Here is a 25,358-nt window from a genome sequence, read left to right as displayed (position 1 = left end):
CTGCTTGATGTTTACTGTTTCATTCCTTTCTCATGTTTACCCATGCTGCAGAGCTTGAGTCTGTAGGAAGTTGTTGGAAACTGAGATGTTTTTTAAGTCCCTCCTGCTCTTTTGATTAAGTTGTGAAAGGTTTTGATAAACCTGGGACGGTGTTTACATGTTACAGTGATAGATGTGTTTGCTGTTTGGAGGTAAAGAAAGGTACACTCATCAAGTGTTATTCACTCACCTCTTAATTGTACAGATCTCTGTTGTTAGGCACTATATTAGATTAACATTTAGATTAGAGAAGATATAGTGGAACACATTGCAGAGAGACACCAAACTGAAACACTTAGCATGTAGTGAGAGAGTGTTAAATGCCTGTAAATACTCAGATAAATGCTAAACTCACATAACCTTCTAGAATGCTTTAAGACTGAGATTAAAAACACGAATCAATCTGTGAATTATGTACCACTTATAATTAATGACCATCTAAAATGCAAAAATTGTCATTTACTGATGTAGATATAAGCAATACAAAGCACTGAAAGCAGGTGAGAATGTTTAGTTGGGAGGGTGTGAACTGCAGTAGGGCTTGGGGATGTCCAAATTTTTTTGGCGCCTCACATTCATGTTAGGAACAAGGGACAGACAGATGGAGAAAGAGATGGAGAGAACATAGGATAAGCACTGGTCATGCCAAGGCCACTTATGTGTGATACTCAGATAAATACGCAGCTGTGAGGCAAGAGGTCACATTAATGGAAGGCCAGACTTGTTAAGGAACAGGTCTGTATAGTACTGACCTTGAGCTGATGAGTGTTAACCATCTCTGCTGTCCACAGTATGCTTAATCTATCTGGACAACGGTTTGCAGTTTGCAGTATAGTTATCCAAGCTATTAGTTCGGTTCATAGCGCATTTTGTTGTTCTGTTTTGTTTTTTGTTTTTTTTTCAGAGGCGGTGAATAAGATTTTAGATCTAGATTTTATTAACTTACCAACAATTTGGAGCACTAAAGAGAAGAACACTAAAGGATATACAGATACAGTCTGCCCTAAATTTAAATAGAATAATAATTTTGTGATTTAAAAGTGTTATAGTGGTCACTGTGAAATGAAAAATCAAGTTTTGTTACTTTAGTAACGTAATGAGAGCTCAGCAGGCTGCACCAGCAGCAGTGGCAGCGGGTTGGGTTTCGAGGGGAAGGGGGGTATCAAGACTTGAGACTGTGGACATTTGTATCGCAGTTTCAGCCTCAGTTTCAGAATCGTTACACCCCTAGCTATTACAAACAGCACTACATTAGGGTTAAAACTTAGAGTTGGTGTAGTTGCTCAAAAAAGTAATGCGTTACAAATTACTTCTCTCCAACTGTAATGGAATTGTTTTACAGATTACTTTCTTGGAAAAGGTAATCTCTTTACTCATCACTTTACTTCTTCCTTACTCTGTAAAACCCACTCACATCTGTACCAACTGAAAAGAACAAGAGAAAATTAAGTAGTCATTTCAGTACTTTATTTAGAAAGAAGTAGCCATCACAATCAACTAGTCTGTTCTAGGTGAAGTTGGGGCTCTCTCTACTTCAGCACAGGGATGTTTATCCATTAATTACCTAATAGTGTGATTAGATACTTTGACACATTACTCGTCAAGTTTATGGTGCTTCTGTGCTCATGCCATGCTGGTCACATTCACAGTGACAGGTGCATAGTCGTCTTTCACATGTAGCACGCATGCAAGTAAATTTCATACAAGAGCTCATCTTCAAAAAGAAGGCTTATTATGACTAAATTGTTGATCAAAGAAGCTCCTGGATGAAGCATGACCCTCACTAATTTGTTTTAAAAAAAATGTAACCAAACAAATTAAATCCATCCTCTACGTACATCATGTAACCAATTAAGGATAAGTGGAAAACACAAATACTGTGGCAACTTTAGGACAAAGTAAAGAATTCAAACTCAGGCCAGGTTCTGTCCTCTCATGCCTTAATCTCAGGAAGCTCAGTAGAATATTCCCCCAGTCGGAAAGCAACAAGCCTCATCTATAATGCATGCACTTTACTAGGGTATAAAACAAAAGAAGAAAAGTATGTGGTATTTAGGGTTGAGTACAGGAAGTTGAGATGTTAAAGGAACTGACTGAATCTTGCTGATTACCACTGAAACACGTCAGTTCCAACAAAGACCAAATGACATAAAAAATGCACACTAGTGCCTGCCAGAAAAAGTGAAACTTGCTTATTTTTCAAAACAAATCCACCATAAAACGTTAAAGCATCAGGCTTGAGAGGTCTTTTGTTTCTGTTGTTCTCTGGGGAATGGAAGGCTTTGCAGTGTGTGTGTTTTGATAAGGCATCATAAACTCCTTCTGCAAGATTCCTTCATAAAAAATGCATAAATGTTTTGTGAAACTGTAACTCTTTCATAGAAACTAATTCAGAACTGGAACCCAAAAATTCAGTTGATGCCCATCCTCAGTTGCTTTGTGTGATGTGATGACGACAGTTGGTGCATAAAGCTGTCATGGGTGTAATCAGGTTACTGCTAATCTTATTTCCTTGTTTGCCTGAGTGATAGTCTGAGGGAGACTGTCTCTCAGTGTTCCACTGTTCCCAGCATGCTCTGATCCAGAGCTTATCTCTTTGCATGAAGAGCCAGACACCGATTACACACACACATTTTTAATGCTTGTCTTGTGGGTCTTCTTGGGTTTTAGAATACGTTGAATGAAGTAATGGATTGAGCTGTGCATGTGCCTTTGTGTTTGTGTATGTGTGTATGCGGTGTGACGTCTATGTGTGTGTGTGTGTGTGTGTGTGTGTTGGGGGGTGAACAGTGGAGGCTGCTGAATGCAGGTCTTTGTGTTCAGTGATAGCACACCGCACAGTTTGAGCTGCCTTTACAGATGTTTTATCTGTACTTTTATCACACAAACTCTCTCTCTCTGTCTTTCTGTCTCTTTCATTGTCTCTCTCTTTCTCTCTCTCTCTCTCTCTGTCTCTCTCTCACACACACACACACACACACACACAACCATTGCATATTTACATGCTCGTGAATTTGCACATACACAAATCTCTAGACCAAGTTTGCAGTACAGATTCTAAGACATTGCAGTAAAAGTTACCAAATCATTAAATGTTATGTAGGAGAAAGACCACTGCTGAAATTTCTCCCTCTTTGCATCACCAAATTCGTATATTCCCCTCTACTCTCTCCTCTGTTCAGTGACATTTTTCACCCCTCCACCTCCCTGTCTCCTCTCTGCTCCTCCTTGACCTCTATACTCATCTCTTTGCCCTTCAGAAAGAGGGGATTTAACCTCCTCGTGCACAACAGAAACTGTTAAGAACTCCAGAACAAGTTCCCTGAGTTCTTTCGTCCTGCTTCCTACCACAACCATTAGTAGAAGGCATGACCTGACCACACAAAAACCAAATTTTTATTCTGTATTTATCTATATTTGAAGATGCAGTCCTAGGCAAAGGTTTGATTGAACTAATCGGAGGGGAAAAACATGAAAATGTTTTTATATATATGTATATATATGTTTTATATATCTGTTATATATTTTATTTGATTTTTTCCTATATGAAAAAAGAAACTGTAACATTTGTAAATGCCATACTACCAATGCTAACATATTTTCACTTAAAAAATGAACAAATGTAATTTGAAGGTGTTCAAACTTTTGCATACTAGTGCATATGTACAACTTTTTTAATTCCCCAGTTCTGTCCTCAAAATTAATGAGAGAATTCACAAATGGGTGCCAATAAGGACATGCACAAAAATCCCCAGTCCTGGTGTGTATTTTCAAGTATCTAATCAAAGTAGACTGAACTGTTGCCACAGATGTGTGTATTCTCTGTGAAGGAGAAACAAACACACACACACAAAGAGAGAGAGAGAGAGAGAGAGAGAGAGAGAGAGAGAGATCAGTGTTCACTGGAGTTCTCTGTAGTTAAGGTATCCAAAAAGTTCAGCTCAGCAGGCAACTACAACTTCAAAATTATATCAGAAGGAATGAAATGTGCTTCAGTCCTTCAGGCAGAACAGAAAGGTAGTTTTGCGACTTTATCAGGGTGGTGCTGTTTTGAGTCTAGGACAGGCTCTCAGAGATCTGAAGCTTGAGTAATCCAAACACTGTCCGGTAGTGCATCCTACCTGCATCTACTTAAAGATCTACCTGTTTTTTTCCCCATTTTGTCTTTGTTCTGGCTTATAAATCCCATTTACTGATTAAATATTATATTGTTTACTTTATTTAGAGGTGATGTCACCAGAAGAGCATATGAATGCTAACTCTTGTCCTAGCAGAGACATTGCTTTACCTTGTTAAAGGAATTTGAGGAGCCTGTCGTACCACATAAAGGGGATTCCACCTTTTTTTCTCAGTGTCTGCATAATTCCGTCGTGGAGATGTAATAAAGTTATTCCGAGTGGTCTGGTGTGAGGTACTATGTAAACATGCAGTAAACACGCACATGATGTCAGCAGTTTCAAAAACGTCCATCCACAAGAAACCAAGAAAACAGAGTTTTTAAAATCTCTATCCTGGAGTACATTTTTCATTAACTCAGTTTTCAGTGACCAAAAATACTGTTTGATACAGGTGAGAGATCAAAACTTTTCATGTTTTTAAAAAATATCCATATCCATGTTACAAGCAAATCTGCTTTCAGTAGCACACACGCACACAGATAATGGATAAGTATAATTTAGCCATTCAGTTTAGATGAAAATGCAGCTCATCCCTTTAGCCAATGATGTTTAAACAACAAACTATTTTTAACTTTTAGCCACAGTTTTACAATGTGATTCACCATGCTGAGCTTCTGTCTTTTTCTGCCACAAATTATTTATTTACGGTATTCTGGTACTAGAGGGCCAGCAACCAGCACAGTTTGATGATTTACCTGCTCAAACACACCTGATTCAACTCATCTGTTAGTTGCCAGGTTTTGTGGGTGTGTTTGTGTAGGGAAACTACCAAACCGTGTTGGACACTGGCCCCCCAGGACCGGTGTTGTGCACATCTGCCCTAGATGTTCTATCTGTATTTTACCTCTTGTAGCAAGGTCATGTAAATGAGGAGCACAAACATCAAGCCAGCTATTCAATAACAAGATTTGTTCCCAACATTTTTTATTATATACATTATTGATATTGTCAGTTAGTTGTTGCAGCCCTAATATCAGTATCCAAAAAATTGTAATGACACTAGATTTATTGTTCAGTCTAGGAATATAAAAGCAACAACAACAACAACAATCTGTCCACATTAATGCCTTAGATGTTTATCAAAAAAAGAGTATTCACCAGTTTATCTTCATCTTATCACTCTGTAGGTTGACTTTGCTATAAGCATAAATAATAAATAGTCCCTAACTGAGCCCTGGCTGGACACCTTACACCAGGACCCAGTCTCGCTCTCTTTCTTTCTGTCTCCATCTCTGTCCTCTTTCTTTTTTTTTCTTTTGACGTTTTGTTCCATCTTTTTTTGTCCCTCTCCCGCTGCCCCCATCTCCCCTGCCTACCTTTTGCAACTTTACACAGAGTTGAACCACACTAGAATTACATTTAAGCAGCACCTTTGGAACTGCTGCAGCTCCCATGCTGAGTATTAGACAGAGGGCAGGGGTTGGAAACGGCTATGGGAAAAGGTAGGTGGAGCAAGCCTTGTGACTCCTTTCCCCCATCCCTTCTCTGCCCTCTGCTCTCCCCTCCCCTCTCTCCCTGGTGGTTTGGGTTTGGCGGGGGAGGTGGAGAGGCAGGAGGTGCAGGATTTGCCCCTTGAGCCTGCAGTGGGTGAGAGATGGCAGGTGATTGGGCAGAGTGCTGGTGACATGCAGCAGGGGAGGCAGGAAGTGCTGGAGCTCTGAGGCTGCTCTCTTTAATTACCTCATTTCAGCTCAGCTGCAGTGTGTGTGTGTGTGTGTGTGTGTGTGTGAGAGAGAGAGAGAGAGAGAGAGAAAGAGAGAGAGAGTGTGAGGGTGTGAGTGAGTGAGTGTAGGACGCAGAGAGAAGAGACAGAGAGAGTGAGAGACAGAGGAAGAGGAGAATGAGAAAGGAGAACAAGAGAGAGAGACAGTAAAAAGAGAGAGTGAGCCAGAACAGAGAAGGGAGGGAGAGAGCTGCTGCTCCCTCAGCTGATGCATGTTTCTATGTTCCACATAAAATCCTGCTCCTACAATGCTGTGTACTCAGCCTTACCTAAGCTGCAGAGCTAGCCCCAAATCACAGCTCTGCCAACCGACTAACACAGGGGTAAGTTATGCTGAAATGCTCAATGCTCAGTACTCATGCTAAAACGCTAAGATTACCTCAATTGTTTCTTTGTGCATGTGTGTGTGTATGTTGTGTGCAAGCATCTGTGTTTGTGTGTGAGTGTAAAGTGGTTTGTGCCCTGTAAGAGAGATAGAAACACTGTTCTCTTTCTGTAAGGGATAATTTGAGAACTCTCTGATAGCTGTTCTAAACTTAGAGCCAACCGAATAGACTCAGATTTGCCGATAATATGTGCTGCTCTTGCGGCTGTTGCTTTTGGTGGGTGTGAGGCTAGAAAATGTGCAGCAAGTGAAAGGGAACATTCATGATTTCCTCCCGGTTTGCTGGCCTGGCTCTCACTGCCTCGCGGTCATTCCAAATGAATGGGGTGCTGAGTATGTGGGGTGTGAGGTGGACGGTTTGGCTTGCAGTATCATATGAGCTCCATCATGCTGCAGTTAACTGCTCTCGTGCAAAAGGCATATAACTGAGTGTCAGATTCTTGTGTCACCTCTGTCAAAAGTGTTTTTTGCTTGTCTGTATCTGTCAGCACCTTGTCATAAAAAATGTCTAAGTTCTTGCTAACTGAATTTGGTTCCCTGCTGATGAATGGGTTTCCATGTGGCAGGTGATCAAAGTGTACACTGAGGACAACAGCAGTCGAGCTGTGGAGGTCCCAAGTGACATCACTGCTCGAGATATCTGCCAGCTGTTCGTGCTGAAGAACCACTGCATCGATGACCACAGCTGGACGTTGTTTGAGCACCTTGCTCATCTGGGCATCGGTAGGCATATCTCTCACCCTCTATGTCCAGATTTCAATGTGCTGTTAATGGAACATAATGGAATCACTGTTTTATCTTTTCTTGTAATATAATCCTTGAATGTAAAATAGAATAGTTTGTGATTCCTGATGATCTGATCTTCATGTGTCATCCCTTGGTTTTAATACTAATGTAACAAGGATAGAAAGACTGCTCTTGAAAACTCTTTTTCTTTTTTTCATTACATCAGTAGCCATCTGCGACCAGGCTTAATCTGTGTCAGAGTCATACAGTATAAGTTAGTCTGTGCTTAAAGCACTGCAGGCATTCTGCACATTTTGAACCTTGTAAGCAGAGTAGGTAGATGATTGCCTTTATCTGTGGAATACAGTGCAGAGTGTGACTGCAGCATCAGTGGGTTATAAGCTGCTAGAAAAATCCAGGAATGCACTGCATGACTTGGAGAGTCTTTATATCAGGAAAGCACTCGTATTGCAAAATTTCACTGTTGAGTGCAATCAAATTTCTGTAGCCTAGTCCTGCATGACAGGCAAAGATCTCTTTTGAGATCCTGTACCATCTCTGTGAAATAAGCCATCTCTAAAATTTCTTGCTGCAGTTCAGGTCACACTGTAGAATCACTGATAAGCATCTTGTTCATATCTGAACATAATCAGTGCACCTTAGACAGTTAGAAACTGCTGGCCGCAGAGGATCTTTCACACGCTCATATTCCAAGACCGAAGACGTGACAGAGATTTGAAAGATTTCATTGTGTGAAAAACCACCCAAGGCAGGAAAGATGGTGTAAAATCATGTGGTGTGTGGAAGGCACTAAGAGGTGAAATGTGTCTGGAGTTGGTAGCAGGCCTCATGGGGTTAATGTGCAGTGAGTCTGCAGCAGACACCAAAGGTTTAATGAACTGTGGTGTGAGACTCCAATAGGCAGTAAACGGTTAACTCCGCTAGCAGTGACTCCCGCGCCCTGCTGGTGTAGCCTACCCTTCACACAGGAATATTCCTCAGCAGAATTCTTCACACCATTGCATAATTCAACCATCTGTTCCTTCCTTCCTCTTATTCTCTCTCTCTCTCCACCTCTCTCTCTCGCTCTCTCCCTCTGTGTCTCTCTATATTTCATTTCTCTAATATGTATCTGTTCCTCAGTTAGGAACTTCTGTTGCCTCACACCCCTCCGCTTTCCTTCTCTTCAGGGTCCATCTTCATAGAGCATATTTAAGTACTGTTTCCAGATGAGTAATCCTGGTAAAAGGTTCAGCAGGTGTCTAAATGAAAAATGTCATCCTAAATCAGTGCTCAGTGTTTCTCAATCCTGGTCTTTGACGCCCACTGCCCTGCATATTTTAGTATTTTCCTTGCTTTAACACACCCATTTTAACTCAGTAAGGGGCTGGTAATGAGCTGTTTAGTTGGATCGAGTGTGTTGGTAGCAGGGAATACACCAAAAGGTGCAGGGCAGTGGGCCTTCAAGACCAGAGCTGAGAAACACTGTTCTATACGACCTCTATAAACGTTAGCAAAACAGATTATAGTTCGTGTGTTTGCATGAAAGATCTTTCTTTTTGAATTGCTGACCACAAGGTAATGTAATAGAATATAATGAATAAAGGTTTAACTCCACAATCCAGAGAACCCTACTGCAGTGAAGTTGCTGTTAACACTTTTCCATGTGAAGGACTTCGGTCCAGTCCAAACAATTGTTTGATTGTATGTTCAGTATGTTTGAGTAGAATCAATTTTATTATACTTACACTGCAGTGATGTTAGTCATTAGTAATAGCAGCATTAACCTAATGCCTTGTCCACAATGCAGGATTTTTTTTACGTTCTAACTGATGTTGAAAACGTGAGAGACCTCACACGTAATGAATTACAGATTGCGCTGATTTTTTGTCTTTAGTCTTCTTCCAGTCATCCAAGAACAAAACACCACATGCTTTCAGATTCTGCTCATGAATTAGTGACCTGATCTCGCAGGATAAAATAGATATCTCAGGATAAAATTATTAGATAAAATGGATATCGCAAGATAAAATTATGTCACTCAGCACACTTTGGTACACGTTTTTTCCTTGCATGAAATCAGCACAGCATTTCACATGAGAGATTTAGCTTTCACCCCACACTACAGGATGTTAAGTGTTAAATATTGAACATCTTTAATATTCACAGTTCGAAATTGGGACAGTCATGACTAGGTTGTGCATAGATCTGAGGGACAAAGACTGGATTACACAACTGTCATCACAGGATAATCTGGAAAAATAATCGTTCTCCAAATCAGGACACCTTTTGTGAATGACAGGACAGGCAAATCAGCCTCAAAATTGGTCCAGTTATTCTCTAGTGGGGGCCAAGCATAAGCAAAAAGTCTCTTTTTGAACCTAGTACAAGGTAGTACAACCTAGTACCTAGTACGAGCCTAAAGTGGCCAAATTGGCTGAGTAACTATCTTGCTTCCTAGCTGTCGAGACTTGCTAGTAATTCCTAACTGGTGACAGACACAGCTTAAGGTTCAAACATTGAATAAACACAGCTCAAACATCAAATAAACAAACATTACTCACCACTGCCTTCTAAAGGTGTTACAGCAGCAAGTAGAACTTATGTTATTTTCAAAAGACCCTTGACATGTCTCAATAAATGCATTTTCTGTTTACTTTTATTTATATGTATTTGTCTTAAAAAAGAATCTAACATGTCTAATTCACATTCTTTTATTGTAAACATGTAACTGTGAAAGTTACCAACTGTGGAAAAGAATAGTGGTCAGCTTAAATAATTGTGATCAGTTCAAATAATTGTGATCAGATGATTATGTAATGAATGTGGCAGGCCTAGATATTCCTTTTTGTTCGACTTGAGCAACACTATTAAAGGTTTGTCTCTTTAACACGTCCCAGTTGAACTAAAGTCCTAAATAATAAAAATAACACTACATATCTATAAAAAGATGTACTCTCAAATTACTATAGATAGAACCCTCAATATGAGTACCTAGGACAAACAATATCATGCTACTGATATAATAAACAGTGATTTGGTTGGAAAGTCCAGAAGCTGTTCTTTAAATGGTCCATGTGTAAGGAAAACCTAATCAGGTCATGCATCACTGGCTAGTGATTAGAGGTAAAGGACACTGAAGCATGCACAATAAGTTCAGTGAACCATGCCGCCTGCTATTAGCCTCTGTGCTGCTAGATTTACCTGATGTGTATTTCAGTGATATCACAGTGGCCAGAATGCTGTTTACATCTTAAAGTGTTGAAATTAAAATAAATCTGCAGTAAAGGGAAATTACTTCGAGACTCTGTACTACATTTCCTAAATCAGTGATGCTGTGGGGTATTATACTAAGTAAAAATCAGAGGCTTTGGACAAAACTGTAATCACTTCAGTTTATAACGTTTTATGCAAACATTTTACATTTGACTTTTTAAGCTAAAATTAACTAATGATAAAGCAAAAATCAAACCCTTTAAACAGCTGAGAAAAACAGTGGTTTCATTTGTGCTTAGCCTGGTGCTTTATTGCCATAGCTCAGGTAATAATGGAGCTGTTTCCCACCTGAGCCTAAAATCAGCTCCAACATTGCTCTTTCTGGTAAGTGCCTCATTGTCAGAGTTCCCCCTGAAGAGCTGCCTCTGAGAGCAGGTTCACACCCAACTCATCCAAAATGCTGTGCAGGGCTTATTTCTGCTCTGGATGCAGGTCTTCCTTAAGTGATGAAGTGCTGCTTTAGGAATAGTTTCCCCAGTCACTGGCAAAACTTAATCGACCACAGATCGGCCACGAGTGGAGTGCCCTCTGCCTCGCAGCAGGAGAACACAGACACCCAGAGAGATGCCAAGTGCTCCAGCACCCAGGATGCCAGCGCATTTTGATGAGCCTCTCCAGTCCTGATTGCAGTTATGCTATGGGAATTAATTAGTCTTGAATAACATCGCTCTCACTCTTCCAGATGGCTTCCTCTAAATAGCCGCTTTCCATTCATTCATCAAACATTCATTTGGGGTTCAAGGAACTGAATAATGTTTAATGATAAAGTGAAGCAATGCAGTCAGCTCACCCAGTTTCCCCTGACTCCCTTGCACCTCGCACTTGTTATTATTGAAGATTACTCATTAATGAAGCATAATTTTTGAAAAACGTGTTAATAATTCATTTGTCAGGCCCAACTTGCCAGGGGAGTGTAAAGGCCAAGATTTGGAGTGAATAAAAACTGTAAAACACTGAAAGTGCTCCAAGTGCAGGATTTAGTTTAAATAGAGTGCTATTATTAGAGACTTTCTCTAGTGTGTATGTATATGTGAAAGTACATGTGTCTCACTCTCTGTCTCCCTCCCCCCCCGTTTTCCCCTATTGTCTCATACTTCTTTCCATGCTTTCAGAGAGAACCATAGAAGACCATGAGTCAGTCCTGGAGGTGCAATCTAACTGGGGCATGGACTCAGACAGCCGCCTGTATTTCAGGAAGAATTATGCCAAATATGAATTCTTCAAGAAACCTCTGGTGTGTAGTGTGTATGTATATATGTGTGTGTGTGTGTGTGTGTGTATTTGGTGTTCACAACGAAGAGTCAGTGCATGCTGCCTCGGTAATGTATAATTTATTGGCTTGGTAGCAGAGGTGCAAGAATATACATAAGGATGCTCATTTAACTGTAATTAATAAAGCATACACAAAAAACTGAAGCCTCTAAGGCCAGTGCTCCACAGCCTGGACAAAGACTTTACTACTACTCCTGTAGGCACAGGTCTGTAGAATTTCCTTGGAGTTAAAGTTTGACTCATGTCTGGTTTTGCTCACTCTGCTTATAGAGGATTATTCCATTCTACCATGGCCAGGAGAAATTATGACTTGCATGGGTGAACCTTAAGTCAACTTTTAGGGCACTTTTAGAAAGTCAACTTTTAGAATCCATGTAAGGTCCCAATGTCAGAGTTTAGATTCAGAGTCTTCACTAAACCTGCTCAGTGGCTGGTTTAATCATGATTGATGCTCTTCTTATCTCACTAGGATTTTTTCCCGGAGAACATGGTGTCTATATCAAGTGAAGCCAACGGCCTCATGAACCACTCAGAACTTATCCAGGTATCCACTTTTAGCAGCCTTTCTCTCCAAGCCACTGCTTTAACATAGAACACATATGACCAAGCCATCTGTCTTTTGTAGGTTCTTGCATTAAGGGACAATAATTAAGTCTCTTGATATGTAACACAGAAAAATGAAGAAGCCTGTAGTTTATTACTAGAGTTGTGCATTTCTGTGTCTTCTCAGACGTTTCTCAACTCCAGCACGTGTCCAGAGATTCATGGCTTCCTCCACTCAAAAGAGCAAGGCAGGAAATCATGGAAGAAGTTCTACTTTGTGTTGAGAAGGTCTGGGCTGTACTTTTCCAATAAGGGCACATCAAAGGTAATACATACAAGACAGTAATTCTGTCATTACTTACCTAAATAACACCTCGCTTATCCAGTCTTGGACATGTATAAGAGGGAGACAGAGCTTGGTTTGACGAACCTGCCGTGGGTTATTCCTGAGCACCCTTGTTCAGGCAATAATCTCCTGCAGTACTGTTGCTAGATGTGATGGTTAGATCAAACAGCGCAGCATTGTGGGCCTTGGCTGGGCAGAACTGGTTGAGCCGGATTTTGTGCGACAGGGGCTGGGGCTGTGCCAGGCTCTGAACCCTTCCCCCTCGCCACAGGTGAAGCTTATACCTACTCTGTGCTGTGTCAGCCAGCGCTGCCCTTCTTCTTCTTTCTTCTTCTTCTTCTTCTTTTTTCATTTTTAGCAACAAAGAGTTGTTGTTAGGCACGTAAGAAGAGATTGCTTTCTGTTTGCTAACACTGCCTGGGAGCGCAGACCTGCTCTGCACCATGTCTTCATTTTTGATTCAGGTTTTGGACATGAGCCCTTGCCTTAGATAAAATATTAGCGCTCGTTGGTCTTTGCGCATTGCATAGTGTGCATTTCTCCTTTTTCTGCCTTTAAGTCAGTCAATCTGTCTGCCTTTTTCTCTGTCTGCTTGTCTGTCCATGTCTGTCTGTGGGCAGTTGGGAAATTAGAATAGTGTAGCACACAGAAATGAGACAAAGGCATGCTTTGTGTTGCTTTGCTTGGGAAAGGCCTTCTTTCTTTCCTCCCTCTCTCTTTCTTTTCTTTTCACTTGGCTCCCTTTCACTGTTGTTAAGATAAAGCTGTTGGCATTGCAACATGTATTTGGTTTTATCTCCTGTTGTACATATTACACCCTGGTTGTAATTGAGAGGGCAGCCCTGTTTGAAATTGAAGAGATTGCCCTAAGTCTCTTACATTGTGTGAGTATTGCCCTTGATTTTAATCATACATTGCAGAGTCCTTGAGAAATGTTTCCAAACACGGAATGCTAAATCTAAACCTTTTAAGTGGAGCTTAGATGAACCATCGAACTAAATCCACATGATTTTAACTGGTCCAGTAATTTCAGTCTCAGTGCCGCAACCTAAGCCATGGTATTATATGCCTAAATGTCCTCCTACGCTTTAAATCCTGTTGCTGCAGTGTCAGCTATAAGTCTTAGAATAACAGTGTTAAACCACAACAAGCTCAGTGGCCCTTCCAGAGCTTCAGCAGTAGTCCTTCACCTTCACCTTCAGATTTAAACCAGGATTGCACCACTCAAACCTGTGTCCTTCACCTTCTAACAACAGCTTATATGGTCAGGCTGTGGAGTCCATTAGTGAGGAGTGTAACTTTCTTCAGTTTTTTCTCATGTGTCTGTATGGTAGCTCCAAAGGCTCCATTGCTCCAGTGGGCTTTGAGCGTTTGCATTGGCTTGCCATATTACAGTACACTCTTCATTTGTTTAGCATGTGTCCTGACAGCGTGCTGGATGCTGCACATAACTCACATGTTTACATTCATCCCCCTGCTACAGCAGGCTTAGTGCTGGAACTCAGGGATAGAGGCAGAAGAATGCAGGGCACCTCCACCCTCCCTCATCACCCCTGCATAAGAAGCCTCACATGCTGAGAATGCAACATGTTTTTATGGCTTTTGAATAAGAAAGTCTTCATTTTTTTTTTTTTGTGATTACTGATTGCACTAAGCAGCAACTGACATAAAATTCCCTCCCCCTCTTTTTCTCTCTCTCTCTCTGTCTCTGTGTCTGTTGCTTCTTTTCTCCATTTCTCTCATTGTAAGGAGCCCAGGCATCTTCAGTTTGTTGCAGAGTTTTGTGACAGTGATGTCTACACTTTGTTATCGGCCAGAAAAACACATGGAGCTCCTACAGACTATGGATTCTGTGTGAAAGTATTTACGCTCTCTCCTTTACAACACACCCAGCTAAATCCACAAATGCGTAAAGCTCATATATTTGATTGTGCAGTATCTAGTTATATTACATATGCCAGTCGTGCACAGTTAGCTTTATAATAAGGCTAATTAAGAGTGCCATTTATCTAAGTCTCGTTGTTTAATGTGAGTTATGTAAAGCCTTAATCAAACATAGCATATGGCTTCTTATCTCCCTTGACCTTTGCTCAGTTGTGAGATATTATATGATATCACAAGATAAGATATAACATGATTGTGCAAAAGTCTTAGGCACCTAGACACATTATATAAAACCATTAATCTAGACAATATTTGTGCTAATAAAAAGACCATATATCATTAGAATAGAAATATAAATACAGTAAAAAAAGGAACAAGAATTTCTTGTTTTCATAAAAGTAGTTTGAAGAAGAACCCATGAAGAACACAGTTTTGGTTCCAGATGTATCCTTGATGTCCCCAGCCATCACATCGATTTGGTAAATTGCATCACCAGCACACTTGCTTTAAGTTAATGAAACACTAATTATCCAAACCAGGTAATTTCAATTAATTTAGTTTTAACTTTAATTCGAACTCATTGCCCAGATTAATATATTTTAAATGCATTTTTCTCTGGTGCCTAAAACTTTTGTACACTACTATGTGTGTGAGTGCTTGTGTGTGTGCACACATGCATATATACTTGAAAGCTGTAAAAATATTGTAATGCTCTGATGATATGGGGAAACTGGGCATAGCTGGGGAGAGTGGTTAGGCTCTTGATGGTTAGTAAGGTAGTGTTTATGCCTGTGACTCCATGTGCAGCCAAGTAAGTCAAGTTCAGCACGGGACCTCAAACTGCTTTGTGCTGATGACGAACAGACCAGAACCTGCTGGATCACAGCCATGCGCCTCTTCAAGGTGAAAACACTCTCTTTTTACTTTTGCTTCCTTCTTCTTCCTCCCTCTGTCCTGCCCTCACTCTCTTTATACTATTTTCTCATGAAACTTCTGACAGTCTTTTCTGGTTGTATCTGAAAGATGTGTAAAGTGCTTTTCTTTAATTAGTTTGTCCACATAGCTTCCTGCAATCACCACCTGTTCAGTCGATCTTTCTCCACAATTCACATGACCAGTCTAATATGATGATGTTGTTATGTGTGCAGTTTGGGATGCAGCTCTACCAAAACTTCATTCAGCCTCATCAGAAGCAGAAAAACTCTCCAATGGTGAGTTCTTTTATTTTAATACCCTGTCCTTTGTCACTTAAATTGGGCTGTAGTACACCTAAAAAAGGCCACAGCCCATCCTTTGGTCTATGTAATATGAAGTCATGTAACAAGAAAGATCAGTTCCAACTTTACAATACGTACAGAACTAGAACGCAGTGTCCCTCGCAAAGCTCAAAATGTACTCTGTCAATTCAGCATGTTCCTTGTCTGGGTGCAGCTCTGTGAAGTACTGATTTGGGCTGCTTTACAGGCCCTCTGGCCAGCACAGCTCCTCAAAAATGCTATAAATAGGAGCCTGTAGTTTCATACTCATTTCTGAGAACAATTTAGTAATTTTTCCTCTAAATGAAAGTATTGTATGAGAGTAAGCCCCTGAGCTATTTTGGTGTGTGGAACATGCTGGGGGAGCCAGGCTCACTCTAAATATAACTCTGCATCAGCTGCTCGCTGACTTTACAACTCGTCACCTCAGCTTGTTGTTAGTGGAACGCACAGAGTGTGTCCTGACCTGGACACACACACACACACCATCGCAGTGTGGACACTAACACACACATACACACACACACACTGCCTTAATCTCTGGCTTGTGCCCACGAGCACTTGTGCTCCTGTGCTCCTGAGGTGTCAGTGTGTGCACACGCCTTTCTTGACTTTGTGCTTAAATGAGCAGTGACCCATCATTTTTTAATGTGGAATTTGTGTAGATGGAACAATGGTGGACAAAGTACACAACTCCTGTACTAAACCATTACTCAAGTAAAAGTAGAAGTTGTCTGTTTATATCCTTTGTTTACTTGAGATAAAGTACAAAATATTTGCTTTTTAAACATAGTCTTGTATCAAACGTGTAAGTACTATGATTTATTCAAACTATTACAGAATAACTATAGTGTTAGTTTGCCAAACAATTTCTTATAAGATCTGAGTTTAAAAATAGGCAAACCTCCTGTTTATTAAAGAAATGGTATTACTAACAATATAATGCTGCAGCATATGCTGAAATATTTTAGTGCTGCTTTGGTTACTCGTGCGTTTTGTTGAAGACCAATAGTCCAGTTCATCGCATAGCTTTTTCCCAGCAACACAGAGAAAAAGAAGCAGATGCATTTAGCACTGGCACGCAGCCCCGACCTGCACAGGCAATGCACCACATTTTTCGGACACGATGTTGTAGCTGTCTGCTTCGTTTACTGTTGCTACATCTGACAAGCTACAAAGCGCACCATTTCATTATAGTTTACAGTGACAGTGGTAAACAATTTAGCCTGATAAATTCTTAGCAATCTTTGTAACAGTGCATACTGTGCAGTGCAGAATTTTATAAAGGCACAGACAAAGTAGTCTCCTGTACCTCCAGTATGCATTTGAAGGCTACAGTAGCCTATTAGCGCTAAAAGAATACATATAGAGACTAAATCCTGCAGATCATAGTCAGAAACAGAAAAGCCTTCTCAAAATTCCTATGTGCATATGCACCAGTTCTGTATGATTTTTGGCAGATTTAATTGGTATTGGCTATACAATTTAAAAATAGCCTAAGCACACAACATACATGTAGCTAGTAAAAACTGCTAAGCTCTGATTGTTCAATCAGAAGTTAGGGGCGGAGTTTTATGGAGATGTACAGTGTTAGTGGTCAATTTGAAAGTGCATCATATTGTTTTAGAAAATCACAATTTCACTCACAACAAGTAACAATATATACACCACAGAAAGTAGTGGAGTAAAAAGCAGAATATTTTACTTTAAAATGTATTGAAATTAAAGTATTAACAATGGAACGGATACTTAAAAAAGCTACTTAAGTACAGTTACAAAGCACGTTACTGTCCACCACTGGGATGGAAATGTGTATGGGGGTGAAGTATGAAACATGAGGTGACATGCAGTACTTCCTGAGAGTTAGCAGGTCAGTTTGCATTCTCAGAAAATCTCTCAGTCTCCTCCGTCTCTGGTTTTATACTCTGTAAGATACGTTACTCTTTAATGTGGTCCTGACTGAACATTGATTAAAACTATTCCAGACAGAGACTATTCTGGCTGGATATCCAGACTTGAACTCTGTGATCCGTTATGAAAACAGACCCACATTTTATTCTCTCACTGTCTCTAGCAGGGCAACAGGGTCTTACACAAGGAGGAATGTCTATAGTCTTAGAAAAGAACACTGACCACTTTGTTTAAATGCTTCTTAAGGATTTTGTGACTCGGAAGCTTAAAGGTGTGTAGTAAACCATGTCGGTTACTAAGTGCAAGCTTGGTAATCTTGGCAAAAGAGTAATTTCCTTTTTCTTAGCCCTCTTATGAGGGATGAAGAGCTAGTCAGTGTGACAGCTTAAAAAAGCCCACAAAAAGCTATGTGGCCCATTGTCAACCTATATACACACTCTAATCCACATAAATGACCCTCTCTCTCTCTTAGCCTGCTAATACTCCTACTCTGAGCAAGTATTACATTATTATAACACTGGGTGGCAGCATGACTCCACAAAGACAAAGGAGCTTAAGTGTTCCACTTCAGTTTTTTGTTGTATTTTTTTTTGTTTGTTTGTTTGTTTGGGTTTTATTTGTTGTTTTTGTGTGTGTGTGTAATGAACAAAGACAGTAGTTATAGTGAGTGCTTAATGTATGTGTGCTTCATGTGGTGTGTGTTTGTGTTATACAGAGAAGCATCTCGGAGAACTCTCTTGTGGCCATGGATTTCTCAGGGCACAGGAGCCGTGTGATTGAGAACCCATCAGAGGCTTTGTCAGTGGCTGTGGAGGAGGGACTGTCATGGAGGGTGAGGCACAGATACTGCTCTTATCACAGCAACACTGCATTAGGTGATCTTCAGCTGGTCAACATTTTTAAGTGAAACTTCTCCACAGAAATCATTCCTTTGTATCTTGGACAAGTTTAATCAAGCAGTTTCTATAACTGGTTATTGTTTCTGAATAGTCAGTAATTACAGCAGGTCTCATGTACGTAATTGACTGTAAGTAGTGAAAGTTAGTTTGTTGCTAGCGATCATGTTGTCTGTATGATAACTGACTTTTTTTTTCAGAGGAAGAGCTGCCATCGACTGAGCCATGGAAGCTGTTCCCCCTCCCAAAGCTCCCTCTCCAATATAGGTAAGCCCTTCGTATAATCATTCCCCCATTAATTTCTCTCCCTCTCTGTCTGTCTATCCATAAGGTTGCCCAAACATAAGACCCAAAGTTGGCCCATGAGGGCGTTTGATTTGGCGTGACAAAGAAGTACCCTAACCCCAGACCTTCACCCAATAGAACAAACATATTTTAAACTATATATATATATATAACATTTTTTTTAAACCTCAAAATATAGTGTAATATGTTATTTAATTAACAGGCTGCTTATTGCTTCATAATTAAGCGGTGACTACTAACACTGAATTATGCATTTTCCAGATCGCTGGAAATGTTCTTATTAAGCTTTATCAAGCCAGAGAGGAAAACCAAAAACAGAAACAAAATATGGTCTTGCACTCTACTGGTCTCAAGAGAAAGTTACTAGTCCTCTTTACCCTAAGATTGAAACAAGACAGAGACATTTAATTTGTGGTATTGAGACTACACAATATAATGGACAAAACTATGTGCTCTGGAAAGTTGTTATTTCACTCTAGTCATTGCTTAATAATACGATAATGAACAGCCAGACCTGTTAAGGCTTAACAAGTGCACTGCGAAGGCATTATAATGCCCCCTTATACTGAAGTGTTACCTAAAATACATTTTTCAAAACTCAATTTGATACCTACCTACCTTCTCTATTTCTATATTTTTTTGTCTTTTTTGCCCCTGGCCCACCACGAACACTTGTATGCCCTTTGGCCCACCATAACAAAAGGTTTGGGCACCGCTGCTCTATGTTTTTTTCACAGTCTTTGCTGAATATGTTCTCCTGCCTTCTAGCCATTCACATGGCTCAACCATGGTTCCACAGCAAGCTGTCTCGGGATGAGGCTCAGAAGCTGATCACCCAGCATGGTCTCATTGATGGGTATGTTCTGCTTAGCTTGATTTTTACAACACTGATGCTTATCTGTATTTCATCAGCTACATAGATTGTATAAATGTGAACTTTTCTGCTTTGACATCTTGTTTCTCTTCAGGGTTTTTCTCTTAAGGGACAGCCAAAGCAACCCCAAGACATTCGTTCTGTCCCTTTGTCACACACAGAGAATCAGACACTTTCAGATTCTACCTGTGAGTCCTCTTTTAAACTTGATTAAGCTGAAGTTGCTATATGTGTCAGTGAAACTGTGTATGCATTTGTGTGTGTGTGTGTGTGTGTGTGTAAGGTGGAGGATGACGGTGAGCTGTTCTACAGTCTGGATGATGGAAACACACGCTTCAGTGATCTGCTGCAGCTGGTGGAGTTCTACCAGCTGAATCGAGGCGTGTTGCCCTGCAAGCTCAAACACCACTGTGCCCGAACCACTCTGTGAGCCCATCCCCAAAACCTGCCCTGTACTCCCTCCTGACCCCACCTGTTACGTGGGCCCCCTGATCCATCTCCAACAATGCTGTGAGATCATCCTTATCTGACCCCAGCTGCTCTGTTAGTAATGACTTACTCCAACACCATGTCAACCTCACTCTGTTTCAAGCCCAACTGCTCTGACCCCAGCCACCCTTCAAACCCCTGCCCAAAATCTCTCTGCGAACCCTGCCATTCGCCTCTGACCCTCTGCACACCCGTAACCACACACACAGGGAAACTCTGGACAAATCGCCAGCGCAGCTCGTGCCTTGGACGGGAAACTTGGAGGGAAGCCAGCCAGCCTAAACCACTGACTCCCCTTGCCCGGTTTCACTGTTCACCCCCCTACCTGAGTATTAGGGTCACATACTGTACACTGGGGTGCTGAGAGATCAAACAGACTTTAGTAGAGAGGTAGAAAGGAGTTGTTAGGTGCTGTCAGGTGGATTCAGTGGGAGTGGTCTGCTTTGAGAATGTGTTTTACTATAAGGGAGGATTGATGTATTTTGAGATGAAGGGTTTGGTTGATGTACTGTATTGAAATTTTAGATATTGCAGCTCTAATGATCTGAATTTAAAACTCTCTCTTAGGATGGGAGGGAGCTACAGTAGCAAACTGTCAATCAAAGCTAAGTTCTAATGGCAGACAACCTGTGTGTCCATATCATGTGAACAGAATTGACAGACATGGTACAGCCATAATCACATGTGCACAATAAGCTGAACCTGTTGGTGTTGCCAGCAGGGGGAGGGGTTTCGAAGGATATGGACACCTTCCCCCTCTGAGCGTTTGGGTAAATGTTTTCTTTTTCTCCTTTTCTTTCTTTTAATCATGTAACAAAATATTCAGGTATTTTATAAAAAATGTGATATGTGTAGTTTGTTTGAGAGGTGTGTGGCTAGCTAAAAAGACTCTTAGCTCTGTGCATGTTGTAGGCCACATTCTGTCCAACTGCGATGGTTGTGTTAGCATGAACAAGCAGCCATGGATGCACATGCAGACGTAAACACTCTCCCCTTCTGTCTCTTCTCTACCAGAACGTGGAATGTATCAATACACCCACTGACACACACACACATATACACACACACACAAACATTCACATCCATCACCCTAGAATGATGCTGGATCACACTGTAAGTGGTTTACATTCAAGCTCGGACAAAATGTGAGACAGAAAAATCACTTGTCATTAATAACTGAACATTTCAGAATTGTTGTATATTTAAATTAATATTTTATAGATACTTGTCAATATTCAGGTTAACAGTGTTCCACACCTGATCTGGTAAATGTTTTATAGAAAAGTGAAAAACACCACTACAGTCATGGTCTGAACATGTGCTGTTTCTTCAGGTCGTGTCATTTCACCCTCCTTGACCCTGCCCTTAAGAAAATAGAAGCTGATAGGATGACTAACCTGTACTGTAAAAAAAAAAAAACCACAAACCTAAAGAGCAATGTACTTGATGAAAAAATTAACTAAGGTATTTTAATACTGTCAAAAAGATAAATGCGTTTTGAGTTGAAAGCCAGGAAAACCTTTCTTTTCTTTTTCTTTCTTTTTAATGAAAAGAGAACCGTATATAAATATCATAGGCTGCAATGTCTTTTTGTAGAAAAGCAATTTTTCTGTCTGTGTGTACTGCTTGAGTCCTGTTTTGTAATCTTTAGTATGCAGAATGAACTGTAAAATGAACCCAAAATTGTTTTATATCCATGGATAAAAAAATGCATTTTGAAAGGTTTTGATTTGCCATGGTTATTGCACTGTAGTCAAAACACTGGTAAACTTTTCATTTCCAATGCAGAGGGATATCTGTGACTGTTAAAGACTTTTGATAATGTGTAGATTTATTACTGCTGCAATATTCCTGTGCTTCTGCTCAAAAATGCTCTGCTCTTTTGATACAAACTCCAACAGTGTAGTGTATGTGAAATGACACTGTTTATATATGTCTCCTATAAAACTGGCTTTGTTCACCTGCTTCCACATCATCATCATTTACTCTTCAGCTTATGAAGCAATTCATATGTTTTGCAACAGATCATAAGGATCACCTCGTATCCTGGAGTTACTGTTGCAGTGCTGGAAAGTAGCATGGTAGCATCTACTTTGTTTAATGTACACTATATATCCAGAATGTTTTTTAACTGCTGTTAATCCAACATTTCTTCTGAAATTGAGGGTATTAACTGGTGACTTTATTCACTCTCTTGCTACAGCAACATCCTGTACTCTTCTTGGAAGGCTTTGCACTAGAAGTTGGAACACTGATGTGAGGATTTGCTTGCATTCAGCCACAAGAACGTTAGTGAGGTCAGGTAATGATGTTGGATGATTAGTTCAGGATTACAAATGCCACTCCAATTTAACACATATTGAATGGTGCTCTATCACTCAAAAGAATGCAATGCCACAGCTCCACAGCCCAGTGGTGGGAGGGCTTTATACTCCTTAAGCTCATGCTTGGCATTGGTTAAGATGACTTTAGGCTCATGTACAGCTGCTCCAGAGCGTCACATTCTACTGTCAATGGTTTTCTGTGGAGATAGAAAGCTGTGTGTGCGCAATTGAAAAATGTGTCACAGCAGTCAGTGCACCTTAAAATAGTTTAATTTACTGATTAGAAGGGGTGTCTTGATACTTTTGGACATGGTGTACCTTTTCAGATTTTGAAGCAACATGTTCTGATCTGTGTATGAATTTTTAATATCTACTACACTTGTTTTTACCCACAGACTTTTTCTCTTAAGCTGTTTCATAAAACCAAGAGCCAGTCTTATGTTTTACGGGCTTAATCTGTGACACTGAATGGGTCTATGTAGGCAAATTAGGCAGTAAGCAGTATGCACAGAGCATAATGGTTTTTTGTCATGAATGCAGTTTTATGATGAGCAATATTCACCTGCTACAGATGATTAGAATGAATGCTCTGACTGTTGAATTGGTGAAAAAATTATGAGTTGTTAACAGTGGGGAACTGGTGCATTGAGATCAGCTGTTTTTGCAGCAGACACCGATGCTTATACTCTGCAAATATGTGCTAATTAGGTAGGCTATGTAATAAATCTACTGCAGCCATAGTTATGTCTCTAAGATAAAATCTAGCACCATTTCTGTAAATGTATCACAACATCTCGCTTTTGCCTCAAAGCAAGAAGGCCTGGGTTCGATTCGCTGGCTGGGCGACCAGGGTCCTTTCTGTGCGCTGTTTGCATGTTCTCCCTGTGTCTGCATGGGTTTCCTCCGGGTACTCCAGTTTCCTCCCACAGTCCAAAGACATGGTCAGGCCAATCAGAGATACTAAATTGACCCCTAGGTGTGAGTCTGTGTGCATGCCTTATGATGGACTGGCAACCTGTCCAGGGTGTTTCCTACCTTCCCCTAATGACTTGAACAAATACTTGAACTTCTGGATTTAAAAATCACTTGATTGTAGTTGAACCTTTACTTTGAGCTATAGGACTTAAATTCAGGTAAGGGATGTTTGTGTGGTATCAGCTATTTTTTGTTCAAGGTACCTTTGCTAACCATTCTGAGAGTAACAAATTTCTCTACATTGCATGGCATTTATGAGTGTGGATCCTGCTAGGGTTTATAATCTAAATAGAGCTGTTCTTAGTTGAAATATGAGTCAACCCCTTAATCTGTAGGTTAATTGTTCACTTATTACTGAAGGCTTATTCTTCAGTTATTATAAACTGCTTTTGCTGGTTAGAGCAATACCACAGCATCAGTAGTGTTATTTGAACTCAGTGAGCAACAAATTGGAGTGTACCGCTACTTTTTACTTTGAAAATGTACATTTATAAGTGCAGCACAGTTTTGAATATGATTTAAAATATGAGAATGTCCAAATACGAGTGAGAATGTAGTATAACCAGGACTATTTTATGAACTACTACATTCCACATTTTAGTAGTTTAAATAAAATCTAGCAGTCAAGAGGTCAGTTTGATGTTGAAGATGTTGGAGTTATTCTAAAAAAAACTGAACTAGATTGGAAAAGAAAGAATATAAGCCAGTCACCACACAAGGTCACTGGGGAATATGAGAAGTTAACTCACCATAATCTTTATTCAACCAAATAAATCACACTCACATAATGCTACCCAACCCCATCACATGTACCGCTGCCTGAGAAAAACCTTTACAGAAAAAGGAACCAATAGATGAGAGTAGTAAATTGAAAATACTCCATGAATATATCAGTGATTTGTTTAAAAAAAAATCAACATGTACATAAATGGTGCAAATGTGTAAGCAGTGCTATAGCACACAAGCAGCCTATGACAACAACAAACAAGCTGAGATTCAACTAAGTGGTAAATAGCAATCAGTGCTTTTTCCTGCCATGAAGCGAACAAATCTTTTGCCAATGTTTTTGAGAATTGATGGTCTTTACCAATATATGAACAACGAGCAGTCACTCTATCAAGCTACATAACTGCTACACAACCCATTGACAAACTTCTCGACAAAACTCTGTGATGACATGATCAACAACATAGCCTGCAGGTAGACACATCACTATACTTTGTTTAGCAAAAGCTGACATTCTATAAATGATCCTCATCCTGTAACACTGATTTTATATATTTCACCTAAATGGTCTACTCACAGTGCTACAGATTTCCCGTTAGGTTCCCCAAAAAAGAAAATGAAATCCTGTTGATGATTAGAACTGTGGTTGAAACCAAGCTACAAAATGATCAGACTTTTATCAGCAGAGCTGCAGCCTTAAATTAACATCTGCTGTACTGCAGGTCCTTGAGAACAGCTTGATCTGGGAGATGATAGAGGTTGAAGAGCTGGCCTGTTGTACCTCTTGTGGTCCTTCTAAGATTGCTACCCTTGGCTTGAATAAATGATGTTTCCAGCCATGGATCCAAGTCCGAGTCCACTGCACAGGACACAGGATCCAGGTCTAAGTGTAGATAACTTTTACTTGTCTTTGTCCTAGTTCGTACTGGGCATCCAAACCAAAACAATTTAGTTGTGAAGTCCATCATGGTCCCACAGATTAAAATTTAGACATCTGATAATGGCTCAAGGGTATGTTTGAAGAAACCACACATTAGTGACTAGATAGATACTCCCTATATTTGACTGCTACAGCCCTATTAAGAGCTAAAAACTCTAATTCCAATGGTGCAGTTCTTCATATTCTCCATATCGCATTTAAATTACATAGTTTCTGGCTAGCAAGCAATCAGTCTGATTTTACCTTCATCAAGCATTGTCCAAAGTCTGTTATAACTAGCGTTAAAGTC

At 40.2% G+C, this 25,358-nt stretch overlaps 1 protein-coding gene across 6 annotated transcripts in view; it reads left to right on the top strand.

The window, feature by feature from the left end:
- The window catches only part of grb14 (growth factor receptor-bound protein 14), a 57,218-nt gene extending 35,149 nt beyond the window's left edge, over positions 1-22,069 (top strand). For 4 of the 6 annotated variants that reach the window (XM_036567880.1, XM_036567888.1, XM_036567895.1 and 1 more), the window contains 12 exons: positions 6,892-7,048; positions 11,440-11,561; positions 12,069-12,143; positions 12,330-12,467; positions 14,238-14,348; positions 15,180-15,275; positions 15,521-15,583; positions 18,255-18,371; positions 18,636-18,702; positions 19,510-19,597; positions 19,710-19,803; positions 19,899-22,069. In XM_036567880.1, the coding sequence (XP_036423773.1) occupies positions 6,892-7,048; positions 11,440-11,561; positions 12,069-12,143; positions 12,330-12,467; positions 14,238-14,348; positions 15,180-15,275; positions 15,521-15,583; positions 18,255-18,371; positions 18,636-18,702; positions 19,510-19,597; positions 19,710-19,803; positions 19,899-20,045 (1,275 nt within the window). In that variant the 3' untranslated portion in view covers positions 20,046-22,069. Of the gene's footprint in view, positions 1-6,019; positions 6,264-6,891; positions 7,049-11,439; positions 11,562-12,068; positions 12,144-12,329; positions 12,468-14,237; positions 14,349-15,179; positions 15,276-15,520; positions 15,584-18,254; positions 18,372-18,635; positions 18,703-19,478; positions 19,598-19,709; positions 19,804-19,898 lie in introns of those variants that run through there. The other 2 variants (XM_036567911.1, XR_005007126.1) reach the window with 2 other exon arrangements.
- The last annotated feature ends 3,289 nt before the right edge of the window (positions 22,070-25,358 follow it).

The sequence above is a fragment of the Colossoma macropomum genome, unplaced genomic scaffold (assembly GCF_904425465.1).
Source record: "Colossoma macropomum unplaced genomic scaffold, Colossoma_macropomum, whole genome shotgun sequence".
Lineage (NCBI taxonomy): Eukaryota > Metazoa > Chordata > Actinopteri > Characiformes > Serrasalmidae > Colossoma > Colossoma macropomum.
Note: the sequence above shows the minus strand (reverse complement) of the source record. Positions and strands in the feature narration are given on the sequence as shown.